At 43.9% G+C, this 17944-nt stretch overlaps 1 protein-coding gene across 16 annotated transcripts in view; it reads right to left on the minus strand.

Moving 5' to 3' along the window:
* TEAD1 (TEA domain transcription factor 1) overlaps nt 1-17944 on the minus strand; it is a 274130-nt gene that overhangs the window by 61965 nt on the left and 194221 nt on the right. For 9 of the 16 annotated variants that reach the window (XM_021077005.1, XM_021076972.1, XM_021076976.1 and 6 more), the window contains 3 exon segments: nt 13968-14032; nt 11517-11579; nt 11365-11427 (listed from right to left, as the gene is read on the minus strand). In XM_021077005.1, coding sequence (XP_020932664.1) covers nt 11365-11427; nt 11517-11579; nt 13968-14032 — 191 coding nt within the window. 16 annotated transcript variants of the gene reach the window in all.

The raw sequence follows: 17944 nt of genomic DNA on the forward strand, positions 1-17944 counted from the left end.
GAAGTTCAAGGGCAGTAGAGTAAATCCCTTGCTTCTATCACACCAACTTGCTCTATGCCAATAAAAAGCATACCTGCTGGGGAGTCTGGAGACCTGGTTCCAAACTGCCCTCCACCTGACATTAACGACTGTATTACATTGGGCAAATCACTTAACACTCTAATTTTCTTCATCTACAAGGGGAAAAGTTGCAGTTTATTCTTTAAAGGTCTTCCAGTCCTAAAAGCATTTGTACCTATGAGTTTGAGTTCCATCATAATCAAATACATCTTAATACCTACAGCCAGAAAAATCACTAGTGAAAACATAGCAGGATGTTAAAATCTGGGCAGCTCTTGGTCGCCTGTCCTAATAGAGAGAAAGCCAAGTGCAGAGAGGAAATTTTATCTCAAGTAGAGGTTCTTTCTGCACTTGACCTACCTATTTGAGAATAGGCAATTTTCTACAAATGGACTAAAATATCTATACCAGTGATTTCCTACTTTTTGTAGTGGAGACACTCTACTCATTTAATTTCATAACATCTCCCCTGTATCAACGATATACACTGGAAAATTAAGATGATTAAAATTTTTTTTTGTTTAAAATCTAAAGTAACCATGCAGATAATAAGCACCATCAGGGATATCTTGAAATCAGAACTGAGAGCTTGGTTGTAGACCTACGTATTCTGAAATGACAGGACAGAAAGACACCGAGCTGAGAGATTTCAATGGAAGCATTGTCGTTTTAAGCCGAGAAATACATGCCTGGCTTTGAAGAAATTATAACTCTCAGTGTCAGACCTGAGTAGATTGCTTTTCTGTGTCATTCTAGTGGAATATCCTGGACTTTTAAACATTCCACTCCATCATCACCACTCACCCCCAAAATAGAGGGGTGGCGGGAGTTGCTAATACATCCAAACAACAGTTAGCTGAAGTGAAGTCAAAAATGTATGATACACTTGTACAGCACATTAATTTTATTCTATGATGTCTTCACACTAACATTTCTGAGATGTGGAGATTTATAGAGGAACACTGTTTTATCTTGAGAAACTGTTACTGTCTATACTGAGCTATTATTATCTATGAGGTCTTAGATTGCAGGAAATACTCTTGAGTGTCTGCACATGCACATGAGCATGAGCATGCAAGAGGAAAAAATTGCACTGACTCCTTTTTACTGATCTTAAGCCCCTCTGGCCCTAAGATGACAAAGAATGAGGCCACGGCATGCTGAAGTGGGAAAAGAAAAGGCAAATCTCCCTTTTTCGAACAAACCCTAACTGAAGCCCACCACCTGGAAAGTGGAAATATTTATGGCGCAGGAAACACGGGTCTAAGACTGTTGATGGAGTGCTAAGAACACACGGCCCTTATGACCTGAGCATGAGGGCAGATGAAGCCCTCCAACGTGGGGTGCATGCACGTCTCCTTTGGCTCTCCCTCTGCCCAATTCCTGGCGCACAATGCTGTCAACAGGCTTCCCACCTCGGCCGCCTGGGGTCCAGCGGGCTGTGGCACTGTAAACTCCTCAGCCTGCAGCCTTTCAAACTGAAGTAAACAGGTTTTCATAATTCATGAAGCAGAGCAAGGCTGCCACTACATTTCCGGGTTCAGCGGACTGCCTCCTTCTTCTGTACACAGGGTTTGGAAAATGTTTTCATGCAATATCCATGACAGGAAGGCAGCCTATCACAGACGCACATGGCTAGCGTGGTGTGCTCCTCAAACTAACTACAAGGACATGTTATGAATCCTTCTCTGGAGAGTTTTGGGACCCTTGTCCCTGCTCTGTCTCCCCAGTTTTTGATTATTCTGGGGTATTGGTTATCTCATAATTTTTAGGCATTAACCATAAACAAATTTTAAGGATAATAAAAAAGGGTACATGCTTGCACATACATTATAGTGGCCAGGCATGAAATGTGAATGAACAGCACATTAATCAATGTATTCCTGCTTATTCAGAGGCCATTATTTCAGAATTTAAAGACTCCAATCTAGTTTATTCATATGGAAGTCCACCAATACCTCAGGAAAAATAAGTCTAAAAAAAAAAGACCATGGATTCTAAACTCTTTACAGCTCCTAAGTGTTTTACTCCAAATATACCTCTCTCAGCAATATATATAGTGCATGAGAGGAAAGATAGCAATTCCCTTGCAAAATTGCTTTTGCAGAAAAAGACAAAAACACAGAATACTTTCCTAAGGAGTAATTTTGCAGATGTTGTTTCTAATCTTGCACTATGTGGATTCACATGACCCCGACAATTATGAGCAGTAGCCCCTGAGTAGATAAACATCACAAAAGTCTATGATGGTTTTGGAGAAAGGATGGAGGGCACTTGAATTTTTCTAGCCATGATCTCTAATTTGCTTTTTATTAGAGAAAGCAGGAGTAAATACAAAAGGGCCTGTTTCAGTCAGGCAATGGCTAATACTGGAGAGAGAAGGCACATTCATACTTCTCCTGACTTGCCATGTAATGAGTAGCAATTAATTCATCTTATTGTATTTCCAAATGCCAAAGGCTCCATTCACATCAAAGAAAACATTTTCAAGGCTTTTACCATTGTCCATTTTTAAATGGACTGGACTATATTTAGTATTTGATAACTGTCAATCGTGTTTCCTTTAATTCTGATGTGAGGTGTAACATCATAAAGGATTGCAAAGAAGGATGCAGGTGATTTGTAAGGGTGCTGGATGACCCTCTCTACCAGGAAGCCTGGCATTTAGGTCAGTTAATGCCAGGTCTGTGTGTAGGGGAAAAGGCACCCTTCTGATCCTAGCCCCTTTCCCCAGGGAGGTGACAGCAAGAGGCAGGAAGCAAATCTCCCCTGAAAAACCAGAGTACCAGCTCCCACCACTCATATTCTCTGTTTAATTCAAATAGGCAGAAAGGAAATAGGGCTTGGTTGAGAGAATTACGGCCAAACCACATAGAATGGGGGCAATGAGCTGGCATCCTTGACCAGCAGGCCCTCGGTACAAAGGCAGTGTGATATCACGTGAACTGCTTGGGCTGTGGAGGAGGTCAGCCTTGGGATCCAATTCAGACTTGTGACCCTGGGTGAGCCCCTTGGTCATTTCCAGACTCTGCATCCTCATTTGCAAAGTGAGGACAACATGTCCACCTCTGGACGTGCTTTGTGAATTGCTTCACTCAGAGCACACATTGCCTGCAGCTGTGCCACTGGGTGGACTTGCAGTCTACGCAGCACATGTGACCGACCGTCCAGGCTCAAGTCTGCTCGAGACCAGAAATGCTAAGGTGCCGTGGTCCTGAGTCCATAATCTCTGGGCTCAATGTGACTCTCAGGCACTGGGTATACTGGAGGTCAGGTAACGATGGGATTTCTCCAGGAAGGGATAAAAACGTAGAGGGAGGCTGTTTCTGTTGCCCTTAAAGAGCAAATCCAGAGCTGGCTCAGTTCACATAGAAAAGTAAATGTATTCACCCCTCCAGTTTACACTGTAAGCTCTGCATCATTGCACCGTTGATGAGAGGTTCTAATTCCATCACATCCAAGCACAAGAAACTAACCGTCTCCAGTCTTGGTTTTAACCCAGTTAAATTAAAAACAAGGTAATGAAAATATCGTTGAGGAGAGAGGGTACACATCATGAATGCAAAAGAACCCCCTGAAGATTGGGAGATGCCAGGAAAGGCGGTGTATCATTTCCCAAATCCTGCGACAAGGCCAACCGCCCTGGTGCTGGCCCGGAGACAAAGGAGGTGGTTGTTTCAGGCTTCTTTTGCCTTGTGTACTGCTGACAGCCAACGCTTGAAGGAGCAAAGTGGCTCAGAGGGCCGAGGGGAGCATCACTGGATGAAGTGAAGCATGTCTTCCCTGTGGACAGGCCCATTTCTGGATGGAATCAGGGGTGACACAGCCAGGATTCAGCAGTGTGGATGCAGCAAAGATTCAGCAAAGTTCCTGACCTCCTCAAGAGAATTAAATCAACAATTTGAACTTTAAGCTCTCTGCTTATTGGAAGGAATGGTAGATTGGAAAGAACGGCCTCTTCAGAAATCAAATCGCAAAGGCCACCAGGGTGAGAATGAAGAAAATGGCCCCGGGGAGCACATGGGGCTCATAAATTAGTCACCAACGACTGGACACAATCAGAGAAGCTCAGGCCTTTTTCTGCTCTACTGGGATGATGCAATGTCAGCAAGCACAGGCTTTTCTTCAATACACTCCAGAGCTTGACGTGAATCTATCTAGTGCCCAAGATGTATTCCTGCTGAGGTTAGGGCAGAATGAAGACTTCTTTTCCTCTCAGCACTGTCTGGAGTCATGCGCTCACTGAAACACACCCCAGACCTGAACCCAGAAGTGGCGTGGTCCACCTTCACAGGAAGATGAGGACAGTTCACTGTGCGGTGGCGGTTTGCAGAGCTCGGCTACAGCTCACCCCAGCCTTGGAAGGCAGCAAATAAAGGGCCGCCTTTCTGCTGCTCTCAGGGAAAGGAGGCCTCTGGGCAGGGGCTGGACAACCTCTTAGGACAAACAAACATATAGAGACTCAGAACAGGAAACTCTAAGTGAGAACTCTGAGTAGCAAAGAAAAGACTGCTTAACACATGGAGAATACTTCTGCCGTCTTTCTACATGTTGGGATAATACATCATTGGAACTTACAAAAAACAGTTAATGATCCTTTAATGAATTAATAATGAGAGAAATCATTCAGAGTAGAGAATCACTGTTAAGGTTGAAGGCCAGTCCTCAGACCAAACCACACAGTCTCCTAAGATGGGCTGCTGTCTCTCACTACTCAATCAGAGATTCCAATGAGGGGCTACCCTCGGGCAAAGCGGGGGATGGAAGACAGTAAATGAAGCTGGTGTGGGTGACACTGCTGTAGATGCAGCTGGGGACACAGGTTCAAGGGAGATCTCTGAGTCAGCACCCTTGGAATTCCTCAATGCATGTTCCATAGACCTACAAGCCACCTGCACACTCCAATTACACAGACCCATCTTCTACTTTACAACTAGAAACAGGCACCAGGGCCAAATATATGGTCCTTCCATCACCAAGAAAGGACTCCCTTCTAGACCAGCAGTCATCACACTCTGACTTGTCTCTTAGACACTTTAGCCAAAAAGATGTAAAACCAAAGCCAAATCAAGAAACAAAAAAAACCCTGAAACTATACATCTGATGTCCAAATTTCTGGCACTTTGGCCAGGAAGGCCTTGCACTTCTGATCCACTGCAGGGCTTCTGAATGTCACCTGTACTCTGCTGGCCCCTTCACCCCTTCTCCCTACTGCCCCAGTCTCTCTGCTCCTGGTTCTTGGTCTCCTCACACGACTACCTGACCTCTTCAACCATCCCCTAGTTTTTCTTGCCCCTTGCATCTCTCTCCTAGTGCTTTGCAGTCTGTGTCCAAGGCCTTCCCAAATGATTGGTCAAATCTATCCTGGCTCAAGCCAGGATAAACTGTAGAGGAAAAGTCTCATGTTGATGCCAACAACTTCAGCACAAATTCATAGTAGAATGAATTTAAAACTAGAATGGTTTTAGGATAAGGGCAAAGGGAGAAGAGACAGTTCTCAGCAGATGTGGTTTTCTCAGGGAAATATTAAATGGCAAGGAAAGCCCCTGATGGTGGAGGGGAGGGAGACGGAGATTGAGGTGGGTTGGGGAAGAAGAGTGGGTAGACAAAATTAGAAAAAGAATAATGTTTTGCCATTTGTGTTCCTTCACTGAAAAAAAAATTAAAGGAAATACAATGAAAATCATCATTTTTGCATAGTACAAACATGAAGGTTGACTATGTCATTCTTGATTAACTTTTGGTTCTATTAAAATTGGCAACAAAAACTTCATAGTTAATCCTGATGTACAGGCTCATTTAACTGTCATTACTTGAAGAGAACTCAGCCTTTAAAAACCTAGGTTTTAAATGTTGCTAATGAAATATCGATGTATACTTTTCAGACTTAATAAGGACAGAACTTCTCTCTCTTTTTTTTGTTTTTTTAGGGCCGCACCCAGGCACATGGAGGTTCCCAGGCTAGGGGTCGAATCGGAGCTGTAGCCGCTGGCCTATGCCACAGCCACAGCCACACGGGATCCGAGCTGCATTCTGTGATCTACACCACAGCTCAGGCAATGCCAGATCCTTAACCCACTGAGCGAGGCCAGGGATTGAACTCGCATCCTCATGGATACTAGTTGGGTTCGTTAACCACTGAGCCACAATGGGAACTTCAGGACAGAACTTTTAAACATAGTTTACACTTTGAAAACACGGAGGAAGAAAGAGTACACAGCAGTCAGAGTGTACTGGAGTGAGGAGCCAGCTGAGGATGATACCAAGGACGGGTAAGTGCCACAGAGTGGGGGCCCAGGGGTGGGTGGTGATGGTGGTGGTGGCCAGCCCCTGGACTGGGCTCACACCTCTCTCCCTCCAGCTCCCATAGCAGCCCTAAAGTGGTCTTGCTCCCTCCCAGCTTTGCCTCATTCTCAGCTATCCTCTGAAAATGGTTGGAGGGATCTTTCTTTTTTTTGTCTTTGTGCCTTTCCTAGGGCTGCTCCCACAGCATATAGAGGTTCCCAGGCTAGGGGTCTAATCGGAGCTGTAGCTGCTGGCCTACGCCAGAGCCACAGCAACATAGGATCCGAGCCGCATCTGCAACCTATGCCACAGCTCACGGCAACATTGGACTCCTAACCCACTGAATGAGGCCAGGGATCGAATCCGAAACCTCATGGTTCCTAGTCGGATTCTTTAACCACTGCACCACAACAGGAACTCCTGGAGGGATCTTTCTAAAGTATAAATGTGAATGATCCCTGTGTGGTCCCCACGCCCCCAGATGCACCTCACTGCTCTGTGGGATGATTTGCTGCCTGTTTGGTTCCCCATCTCATCTCCCATCTCAGGCCTCCAGCCAGATGATGGCCTTCAAGGTTCCTTCTCTGTGGAAATTCTCTACCTTCTCTATGCTGAGCTCTAAGGCACCTCCTCCACGGGGCTTTCTTTAATTCTCCCGCACTCAAAATTAATCATTCTTTTCACTGTGTGGTCTTTGCACTATTCTGTTAAACAGAGCCCCGGGAGTTCCCATTGTGGCTCAGCGGGTTGTGAACCTGTCTAGAATCCATGAGGATGCAGGTTTGATGCCTGGTCCCACTCATTGGATTAAGGATCTGGTATTGCTGTGAGCTGCGGTGTAGTCGCAGATGTGGCTCGGATCCTGCGTTGCTGTGACTGTGGTGCAGGCCAGCAGCTGCAGCTCTGATTAGACCCCCTAGCCTGGAAACTTCCATATGCCTCAAAGCGTAGCCCTAAAAAGCAAAAAAAAAAAAAAAAAAATTTAAACAGAGCCTCCTATGTCCTATGTGGGGACAATGTACTGAAAATCTTGTATTTTCTACAAAATGTAGCCAAAAACAACAGAAAGAAGGAGTGATCCTCAGGAACAGAGACTCTACTTATTCAAATGTATATGCCCAACATCTACTAAAGGATCTAGAACACACGGATTCTCAATGGAAAGTTACTGAATTCAGGAATCATTTCTGCACTTTTAAAGTTCAAATCTACATAGAAATCATAAGTTCTTACTAAAAATAATTTTTTTTAACAAAAATTAAAGTCTACACATTCGGAGGTGACTTGGCTCACACACAAGCACTGTAAGAAACACTGCACTTAGCAGAAGTATAAAGCTGACCTTTGAAACTTATCCTAACAGAATTTCAGGAGCATGACTTCTGCAGCTAGGATGACTCATCTGTTACCGTGACAGGAGAATAACCACTCTCTTTGGAGTCTGTTTACTTCAGAAACATTAGGCAGAATAGGCTATGGAACGTAGAAAACATGGGCTTTTAAAGGGACCCCTGACCTGGCCTATAAAGGCTCGGGGGGTGGGGGGGCTGAGAGGCGATCGTTTCCTCTTCCTTCTGCCTAAAGCAGTGTGGGTTTCCAAACCTTATACAACATAACCAGCCAAAGAGGCCACTGCTAAGGATGAGAGAGTCTAAGCTTTAATTAAAACAGCTTTTCCTCTTTTATGTATTGACATTTTCAAATAAGATTTCAATCTGAAATATGAGTCTCAATGCTTAAAAAAAAAGGCTGAAAAACCACTAGCCTAAAGAATTCTACTAGAAGTGAATCCCCAGGAAGTGAAGAGAGGCTCAGAGGCTCAGAGCCAAGAGGGCCCCACAGGCCCCACACCTGGCACTGGCCCCAGGTGTGAGCAATTCACTCTTTCAAACTCAGAGGGAGGACAAGGAAATAAAGCTTGGCTTCAGTCTTCAGAGGAGGGCCACAGGCCTTTGTCCACCCTAGAGAACAGAAATCCTTTGACTTCTGAGCATGTGGAGCAGTGGTGAGTAGCCCAGCTGGGGCAGGCATGGCAAGGACGATCCCTGAGAAGGCCAGTCAGTAGCCACCTCCTCCAGGAAGCCTTACTACATCCTCTCAGACAAAGCACAGCACTTCTTGTGAGTGCAGACACTTCCTGCCACCCCCACCCCTTGCCCAGAAGTTCTCTCTGTGGTCTGCTGAGATGACGTCAACTTTCTGTAGTGAGTTTATCTCCTTAGCCAGTGTAGGAGGCCAAGAAGTCCAAGGCTATCAGCCTGACCCCACAAGGAATCCAGCGAGCATGCTCATCCCCGCCTCCCATGGATGTCAGTCTCCAGAGCTGAACAAGAAAGTGCAGATGGAACGGCGAGATCTGCCCTTCCTACAAGGCTGACGGTCCTGAGCCTGGTAATGGCTAGGTGGGAAGGTACAGGAGAGCATCTTTAACCCAAATGCCCGCAGAAGGTGAAGGCAGCAGCATCTCTGCAGGCAGGTGACAGTCACCGTATTCTCCTCGACTATCTTTTAACTCCCTCTGAGGGGCAACGCAGCCACTCCGCAGCCAGCACCACCTCAGCCCCTGAGTTACCGGCATCACAGCATTGATCGCAGTTTAAAAGTCCACACCTTGACCAAAGGCTCAATGTTAAAGAGTCATCCTACTTCTAACGTGTGGGGGTTGAGGGAAGGCCGGGAAATAAGGGCTGCATGCCCAGTTCCAAGGGGAGTGAGGGCTTGTGACAGGTTACCCATACTGTTTTCTGATGTGAAACCTGCTGCCTGAAAACCACAGCAGCCTCCACTAGATGAAACCCAGTCTCAAAGAGCTCTGGTTTAGAATGCAGAAAGATCTGAGTTCAAATTCTGATTTCACCCATCCCTAAGCTGGGTGGCTTTGGGTGAGCCCTGGTTTCCTACGTATTATTCCTCACAATCTGAGGACCAGAACTCACTTTGCAGTGAGCTGACGCGGGAAAAGCCATAGGGGGCTTTGTGTGGCACGAACGCCAGGCTCCCATCCCCAGACTCTGCAGCACCGTCTCTAAGCAGCTCGTCCCCGGGATTCCCCGCACATTTAATTTTGGCTCTTTCTGTGAACACTTATCCCACAGTGCCCTATATTTCACATTCCCATTTCCACAGCCAGCTCTGTGAATAGGGGATTGGTTGTTAACTGCCCACCGTGATGATCGCCATGCCTGGAACACTCAACTGGTATTAGCTGATGGGAAGAACAAAGGCCTCCATTTTCCCCAGAATAATGAGGTAGGAAGGCAGGAAAGGAACTGTACGAAGACGGAGGTGGTTCTTGGAGCTGAAAGGCCAAGCCAGTTGCTACCCCACTGCCTCTGGTTCTGCCTCCGCCTCCTCTTGCCTGCCCCAGGAGAGAGTGGTCCAGGGTTGGCCGAGAGTAAGGGGCAGTTTTCTTTTTTTAAGCGCTAACACAAATACAACTGTGGATCGGTTTATCTGGGTATGTATAAGGTAAGGGCGAAATTGTTTCCACTGAGGAAGATTCTTAAAGTCACCAAGAGAGAAAGAGTGTTTGTAGAATCCCCTGGGCATCCCCTCTGACCGGGACAGTTTTATCCACCATTGACAGGGCTTTGGTCCAGGGCCGAGTGCCCTGGTGAGCATACAGGAACCACACAGTGCGGAAAAAGAGCAAGTCATAACATTGCAGATGGAAACACAAAATTGATGTCTGTCAACTTCTTTGTACATCATTAATCCGTTAGCTCAGAGAAACTAGAAACAGAGTGAGAACTTGAGCAAACACTGGGGTAGTTACATCCACATAGAGAGGACTGCATCTTTGGTTAAAAAGCAGGAGCTATGAAGTTATTTTAGTCTTCCAACTGCTCAGCCAGTGCAGCTAAAAGCCAGCCACCATCAGCCACACGTGCGAGCGAGCCAGCATGCCGCCCACTGCAGAGGGCACACCAAATGCTCCTTCCTGGTCACTAGTCCTATTCCACAGCCAGTCTTGTTTGCATAAAAAAGGTTGGAGGACTTTGGGGAAGGGTCCCAGTGTTCACCACTCCAGGCTATGAAATTACATTTTGTTCTTTAGAACAAAAACACAAATTTACTTAATGTATGGGGGGAAAAAATCAGAACAGAACTATATACCATTTTTATTATAAAGCAAAGCCCTCCATGCAAACGATAATGCTTTTGCATTTCTAAAACTGGGCATCATGGGGGAAAAAAAGTGATGCGTGCTTTAACATAAATTTTGGAAGGGGAGAAACTAGGGAAAACTTGCATTTTTAAATTGTCCACGGCTCTGTATTTTCTATGAAATATATTTTAAAAGACCAGAAAATGAAGCACATGTACCAAAAAATTAAACTCAAGCATAAACGGAATGGCAAAATAGATTTGATCAAGAGCTTTCCCATCTCTAAGGTCTTTTTTTTTTTTTTTTAAAGATCTCATCTCAAATTTCTCTTTTAATTAACAGAGCCATACACTTAAAAGACACTATTAAGCAATGTGGAGGAAATCTGACAGACAATACTCTGTTGTAAGAACACATGAAAAAGATGTATTTTCATAAGTATTCTTGAAAATACATCAAAAGCACGAGTTAAAACAATTTCTAAATTTTTAAAAGTTTTTTCATGGGGACCACTTGGAAATGATTCATTTATAATTACTCTATCAACTTTATATCTCTTAGAATTCTTTTCCCTCTCCTAGGTCAGGGCTGCTTGGTAGATATTCAAAGGTTTTAAAAAAAAAATCATGTTTCTGTGCTGAAAAGTTATCAAGACCAGCTCTCTGCTGCATTTGCATTGTTATTAGGGACACACACACACACTCACGCGCGCACACACACGCACACACACACTGAGCTTAATGTGAGGCTAGTACAGAAACAGAGAGATTAGACACAAAGAAATGTAAACAGCTCTCACATGCAGGAAACTAGGTTACCAGAATCCCAGCACCAGGCATTCACCAGTCACCATGGAAAACAGGAAGTGAGATGCATAGCAACCACAAGCCAAAAAGCAGGAAAGCGCATACCTTTAGCTTGGAATGAAAATCACGAGATTTCCTTCTGGCAAGAACCTGAATGTGACTAGACACCTGCAGGGTAGGGGAAGGGAGGAAAACAAAGGAAAAGCCTGTAACCATGGAGATGAAAAGCCCCCTACAACTGGGCAAGCCAGACGTACCTTAATGGCGGCTTGAATTTCTCGAACTTTCTTTCTTGCTAAGACCTGTATATGACTAGACACCTACATTGTTCGGGTTTATGAGGGGAAACAAAACAAAACAAAACAAAACAAAAAAAGGAAATCAAATATAAAATCGCTACTCCTTGGGAGGGTTTTGGGGTGGGGGGTGGGGGGAGGTTATTTGCATCTCAACAAAGCTCTGCAGTTAGGAATACACAGTCCCAGCCAGACACCAAGCCCCCAGCGCTGCTCTAAGCTTTTCAGACTGGGTCATCACTGCAGTGACTGGATTCAGGATGAAAGTTGAATCTAATCTTAGTTTTCTCACCCGGGAGAAATCATGGGGCACGGGATGAGAGGGGGAGAGGGGGGTTGTTTCTTTATAAAATTAAAAAGGTGGGGGTAGAGGTAAATGGAAATATTTATAGCTTCTCAGTATCAGGAGGGAAAATCCCTTTTTCTCAATTTAGAAGAGACTATCCATAAATTAGCACATTCTGCAGAATCAAAAAGCTGAAGCTGTCGGTTGTATTCTGATCTCATTAAGAGCTCTGGATTCTGTAGCAAATGTTAAAATAATACTGACATGTAAATTAGATCTCAAAGAGAAATGGAAAGACCCAGTTAGCAGAGCTCCCCCCCCTTATAAATATCTTTAATCCTTCCACTCTTTTGGGTATTGACTGGGCGCCAAGTGGATTTGCATATTATTACAAAGCGAAAAGTGTGAATACAGCCAGCCAGCCATCCTGTTAAAAATCTGGGTTGAAAAACCACACGGATTTGCTGAACAACAAATTCACATTGGAGAGGTATCACCAACTGCTGCCTAAAAACATCTCCAGGATGCCGGGGTGTAGAAACCAAGCCAAGCCCGGCTTCGGAAACACAATGATTCCACTGGGTAAACAAATTTGCATCTCTTTCAGCGAGACTTGGTTAAATTTAGAAGAGCGCCCCCCTCAGCGAAGGGTTTGGGCACATGACCAGAGCTCACAGACCAGCAGACAGCCCAGGTCCAGCACTTTCAGTATGTTGGGAATTAGGTTTGTCTGTTTGGGAAAGTTAGACCCTATCATTTAGAAGTTCAGTAACTTGGACCATGAGGCCATTTCTTCATTTCAATCACTCGAGCAACCCTAAAGACAGGATTTATGATCATACATGATCCTCTTATCTCTAACTTGGAGTTTAAGTTATTATTTTTTTTTTTCCAATTTGCTTCTGGATTTTTTTTTTAAGTACAGAGAAGCAGGAACTCCCCCATCCTCTTCACCCCTCCATCCGGCTCCTGCTTTTACTTGTTTTCACCCGAAATTTTGTTCTGATGTGATTCTCTGACTTGATGAGGGTCACAGTCTGGGGTGGGGGTTGGGGAGAACATCCCCCGAACTGACAGTGCCCTGCCTCTGAGCACTGGCGGGAGGCCACCTCCCTTTGTGCTGACTCAGCAGCAGGCTCCGGCTGGGATGCAGGGAGCATTCCTGGGGAAAAGCTCTCTCCCCCGTCATAAACACTCATGCAAACTACTCATCGCTGACCAGAGGACTGGAATCCGCTGCTCAGGCTTAATGAGACCACCGTGGAGCTCGCCTTTTGGCTTGATTATAGTTTTTAAAATTCATGCCAGATCAGTCAGCATAGGTCAACATTAAAATAGATAACATTTTTTTTTTTCTGTGAAAAACTCACCCATAAGGTTGGTTTGATTTTTCCCCCCTTTCCATGACTTTTTCTGTTTTTTTTTGTTGTTGTTGTTGTTAAACACTAAATTTTTTATTCATTCCAGTTCTGAACTGGGTCAAAGATTTGGGCTGCTTTACATTAGAAGGAACGAGAAGCACCACAGCCCCGAGAGAGGGCAAAGGAAAATTCCTGACCCTGCTCTGCACAAAAGTATTTAAGTTGTAACTTCATTTCAGTCACAGCAGCTACTGACAAAAAGCCATAGCTTAAGGAGCAACAGTTCCCTGGACGCACATCATTCAGTCTTATATTCCAGCCAATACTCATGGCTGCTAGTGTTACTTTTTCATTGAAATGATGACTAATATGTAATTGTTCCAGGATTTTACAATGCGCAAAATCTCAAAATTTCATGACTTGCAAAGTACATCTGCACCTGCAGCTTTTGCAATGTTTGCAGATGCACAGTTTCGGAAAGAAATTTTAAGTTTTACAATACAGTACAGGAGCAGTTCATACACTGTCCTAAGCAGCGACACTTTCCCATTTGTGTGTAGAAGGAACTCTGGACCACATAATAAAGGGTCACTGAAATGATGAACAGTGAAAACTGAGCCAATTTCAAACATCTATAACAGTGACGTCCTTACAGGGAACTCCAATTGGGGGCTCCTAGGAGCCAAAGCACAGACAGCCACTGCAGCCAAAATGCCCTTTTGGGCCATTCGCTGACATGCACAGTTTCCAGGCAGGTTATTTTACCTGTTTTCTGGTCCTCGTCTTCCCTGTCCTGAGTTTGATGTATCTGGCTATTAATTCATTCCTACCTGAAAGAAAGAATTTATAAGAAAGTAGGTTATTTGGGAGTTAAAAAAAAATAAAAGCCTTTGAAAGCCAAGAAGAGAATTCGGAATCAAGAATTTTTAAGTTGCACCTGTAAGTTTATTAAAGTTAAAAAAAAATTAAAAGTACATTTTTCTTGGAGTTCCCGTCGTGGCTCAGTGGTTAACGAATCCGACCAGGAACCATGAGGTTTCAGGGTTCGATCCCTGGCCTCGCTCAGTGCTTAACCCAGTGTTGCCTTGAGCTGTGGTGCAGGTCGAAGATGTGGCTCGGATCCCTTGATGCTGTGGCTCTGGTGTAGGCTGGCGGCTCCAGCTCTGCTTAGACCCCTAGCCTGGGAACCTCCATGTGCCGCAGCCCTAGAAAAGACAAAAAGACAAAAAAAAAAAGTACATTTTTCTTGCAAAAAATATTGACGAGGAGAATTAGGAAAAGGGGAATTTAAATTATGAACTGCAATCAGCAATTGAGGAGAGAAATATGTCTTTTTAAAATGTGCCTTTGTGTTTGTTCCCATGCCTGTCCCTAAATGGATGGTCTCTTGTAGAGACAACAAATACAGGGATTAGTGTGGGGGTACATAGACCTGGTTCTGTTCTGGTTTTATTTTTCATATCCATTCCTTCTCACCCAGGTTTCTACTTATAGTTAACTCCAACTAGAGTCATTATAACCATAGGAGAATGGACGGCTTAAGGCCACAGAAACACAATGAAAAGAAGCTACAGTAGGAAAGCAGACCACCCTTACCCACAAAGGTAGTCACTACACCAGGAACAAACCGGGGTCGGGGGGACTGAACTTTTTCCAAGCTTTATGACCTCTAGGGAAGAGAAAATGCCTTAAAGTATAAACAAATACTTCCTTGTCCCTACTCCACGAGGAGACTGAGAAGTCTCAAACAGATAACCTGATTTTGAAGAACTATAAGGTAATGGGAAGAGTTCTGATTGTGGCTCAGTGGAAACAAATCTGACTAGCATCTATGGGGACAGGTTCAATCCCTGGCCTCACCCAGTAGGTTAAGGATCTGGCGTTGCTGTGAGCTGTGGTGTAGGTTGCAAATGCAGCTCGGATCCTGTGTTGCTGTGGCTGTGGTGTAGGCCAGCAGCTATAACTCCAATTCGACCCCTAGCCTGGGAACCTCCATATGCCACAGGTGTGGCCCTAAAAAGGCAAAAATAAATAAATAAATAAATACATACATACATAAATAAATAAAATAATGGGAAAATATATCCCTGAAGCCAAGTGGGGAAATGTGTTACTAACACTACGTGAAATACAAATACACTCATATAGGTCCAAGCTGTTAATAAGAGTCATAACTGTAGAGCTAATGATCTCATCTGTGTTTGCTGTCTTACTTCTGCCACATACTGTACAGCTGAAGAGAGAGAGATTTTTGTCTTATTCCTCAATGTCTCCCCAGCACGTATCACACTGCCAGGCACCCAGAAAGAATAAATGAGCAATTAACATGGCCTCTGATGAAAGAGAACAATCGCATGTCCCAGACCTCCTCAGCAGGGTAAAGAATTGGCAACCCTGGTAAGAGTGTCTTTATGGAACTCTTGCCTGAGAATTCTAAAAACTCACCCATTGCTGCATAGACTGTTCCCTCCATGATGGCTCTACTGCCTGTGTTGGGACCTGCCATCACTGGAAGGCAAGGGAATCGTGGAAACTTGAGGGTGGAAAGTACTTCTGAATCCCCTTTTCATGCCCCTAAAATTCTAAGTCCTAACATAAGCCAGCACTTGCAGAATTAAGGAAGCACCCTATTCTATTGTAAAACTACTGAAGGATAAAAAGACCCTCCTTATTTTTGGTTTCCTACAACTTTCATCCCCAGATTCTTTTTGTTCCTCTTAACAAGAACAAGCCTAGTCCCTTATGCACATGACTGCCTTTCAGATATTAATGACAGATTTCAGGTCCTCCTGCAGCTGTATGCAGGCTAAACCTCCCCGCCCCCCCGTTCCTTTGTTATCTGTGACAAGCTTTGGAACACTCCCACATCCATCCTGTGACCATCCTTTTGTCTATTTTCCTTTCATAGCATGGAGTCCAGAACTATAGTCACCTCCCTGGTTCTAAACTTTCCACCTTTGTTAATGCAGCCTAACACTGCACTAGATTTGAGGAAACCACAAAAAACTGTCAACTGATGGCAATATGAACTCCTAGGTCTTTTTAGGAGCTACTCCTCAGAGAAGCCCCTACCCCCATTTCTGGTCTTTTCATGAATAGTTGGGATTTTCAGATGCAAATATTGAATGCTACATTTATTTCTACTGCATTTCATCCCATTAGATTAAGCCTATCATTCCAGCCTTTGAGTCTCAGATCCTGATTCTGTGACTGAACTTACCCTTTAACCACAGGAAAAGGACTGCTAAATTCCCTTTGGAGTATTGCTTCTCTAAGCATTCTCTTTCAAACTTTTGAGAACTACCAATATCCCCTGTAGTATCATCGGGTCTACTTCTCCATCTCTCAGATGGTTGTACAGATTTTGCAATTTGTCTCAAAGGCTGGCTGACAGCAGAGCCCAGCTAGGAGTGCCTAATTACCAGAAGCCAGACCTGAATGACAATGTCTGCAGAGGAGCCAAGCATCCTTCAGCTCAGGGCCTCACTGTGCACCCTGTTCAGGGCTGAGTGGCCAGGATGAAATAAATCCAGGACTCTGAATTACATGCAATTTCATCTGAAACTTGCCCAGATGGCAAAAACGTCTCCTGCCCCCACACTTGCTTATTTTCTATGAAAGCAGACAGAATAGCTTGATACGAGTGACATATAACCTATAGAACTAATTTTTAATTTCTTGTGGCATTTGGTTGAATGGATGAGATCAATACCCGGGTCAGTCACACCTAACTGAACACCCTGTGGTTTCTGCAATGGCATAAACAATGTCAACTCATACTCTGATTAAAAAGAATTACTTCTGCAAGAGGCCCTCACTGAGCATCTACTCTGTGCCAAGCACTAAGCTACATCATTTCACTGAAAGCTTGTCATGACTCTCATGTCCCAGTTCTTTCCACGAACAAGGTTACCTTTCAAAAGCCCGTGTTCTTTCTTTCATACCATGTTTCAAGCCATGAAGAGTAATTAACTTGATATTGCTCTGTGTTTCTTCTTGCCTCGCCATAAGGAATACCGAGGACTCGAAATATAAATTCAAATTCCACTAACACTAAGCATCAACCATGACCTCAAACCACAGTGTTAATCACTCTATTTTATATGAATTTTTTAATGATTATAGGGTGGCTTTGTGCACAGAAAATATTATTCATGTTCACTTGGTTTCAAAAATGTTTATTTCATTTGTTTAGTTATTTAAAAAAACAAACTTAAATGCCCTAGTTCATCTTTAAGTTTTCAACTTGCACATCTTATAATTTTTATAATCACATTCAAAGGGACACTGGATTAAGGTTTGGTCCATTTTACAAGTCTAATTAAACAAACTTCTTTAAGCATTTAAACTATGTATTTAATCTATGATTTATTTTTTAAAGACATTAGAATTGTTTGATTTAACTTACAAAACCTTCCCTTAAATGCTTAGAAACCTACTAAGATCTCTTTAAGTGCTCCAGTATTGCTTACAAATCTGGTTAAAACTTCAACCCTCCTCCAAATCAAGTCTAAATCAATTACTTCACTGAACATTTTAATTTGGAAATATAGGCTAATCTGTTATGTGGGCCAAATTATTTTACATAAATTACCTTAAGAACTTATGTGCATAAATCCTTTAAAGAAAAAATATTAATATGGGAGTTCCCGTCGTGGCGCAGTGGTTAACGAATCCAACTAGGAACCATAAGGTTGCGGGTTCTGTCCCTGCCCTTGCTCAGTGGGTTAACGATCCGGCGT

Source organism: Sus scrofa, chromosome 2, assembly GCF_000003025.6.
Source record: "Sus scrofa isolate TJ Tabasco breed Duroc chromosome 2, Sscrofa11.1, whole genome shotgun sequence".
Lineage (NCBI taxonomy): Eukaryota > Metazoa > Chordata > Mammalia > Artiodactyla > Suidae > Sus > Sus scrofa.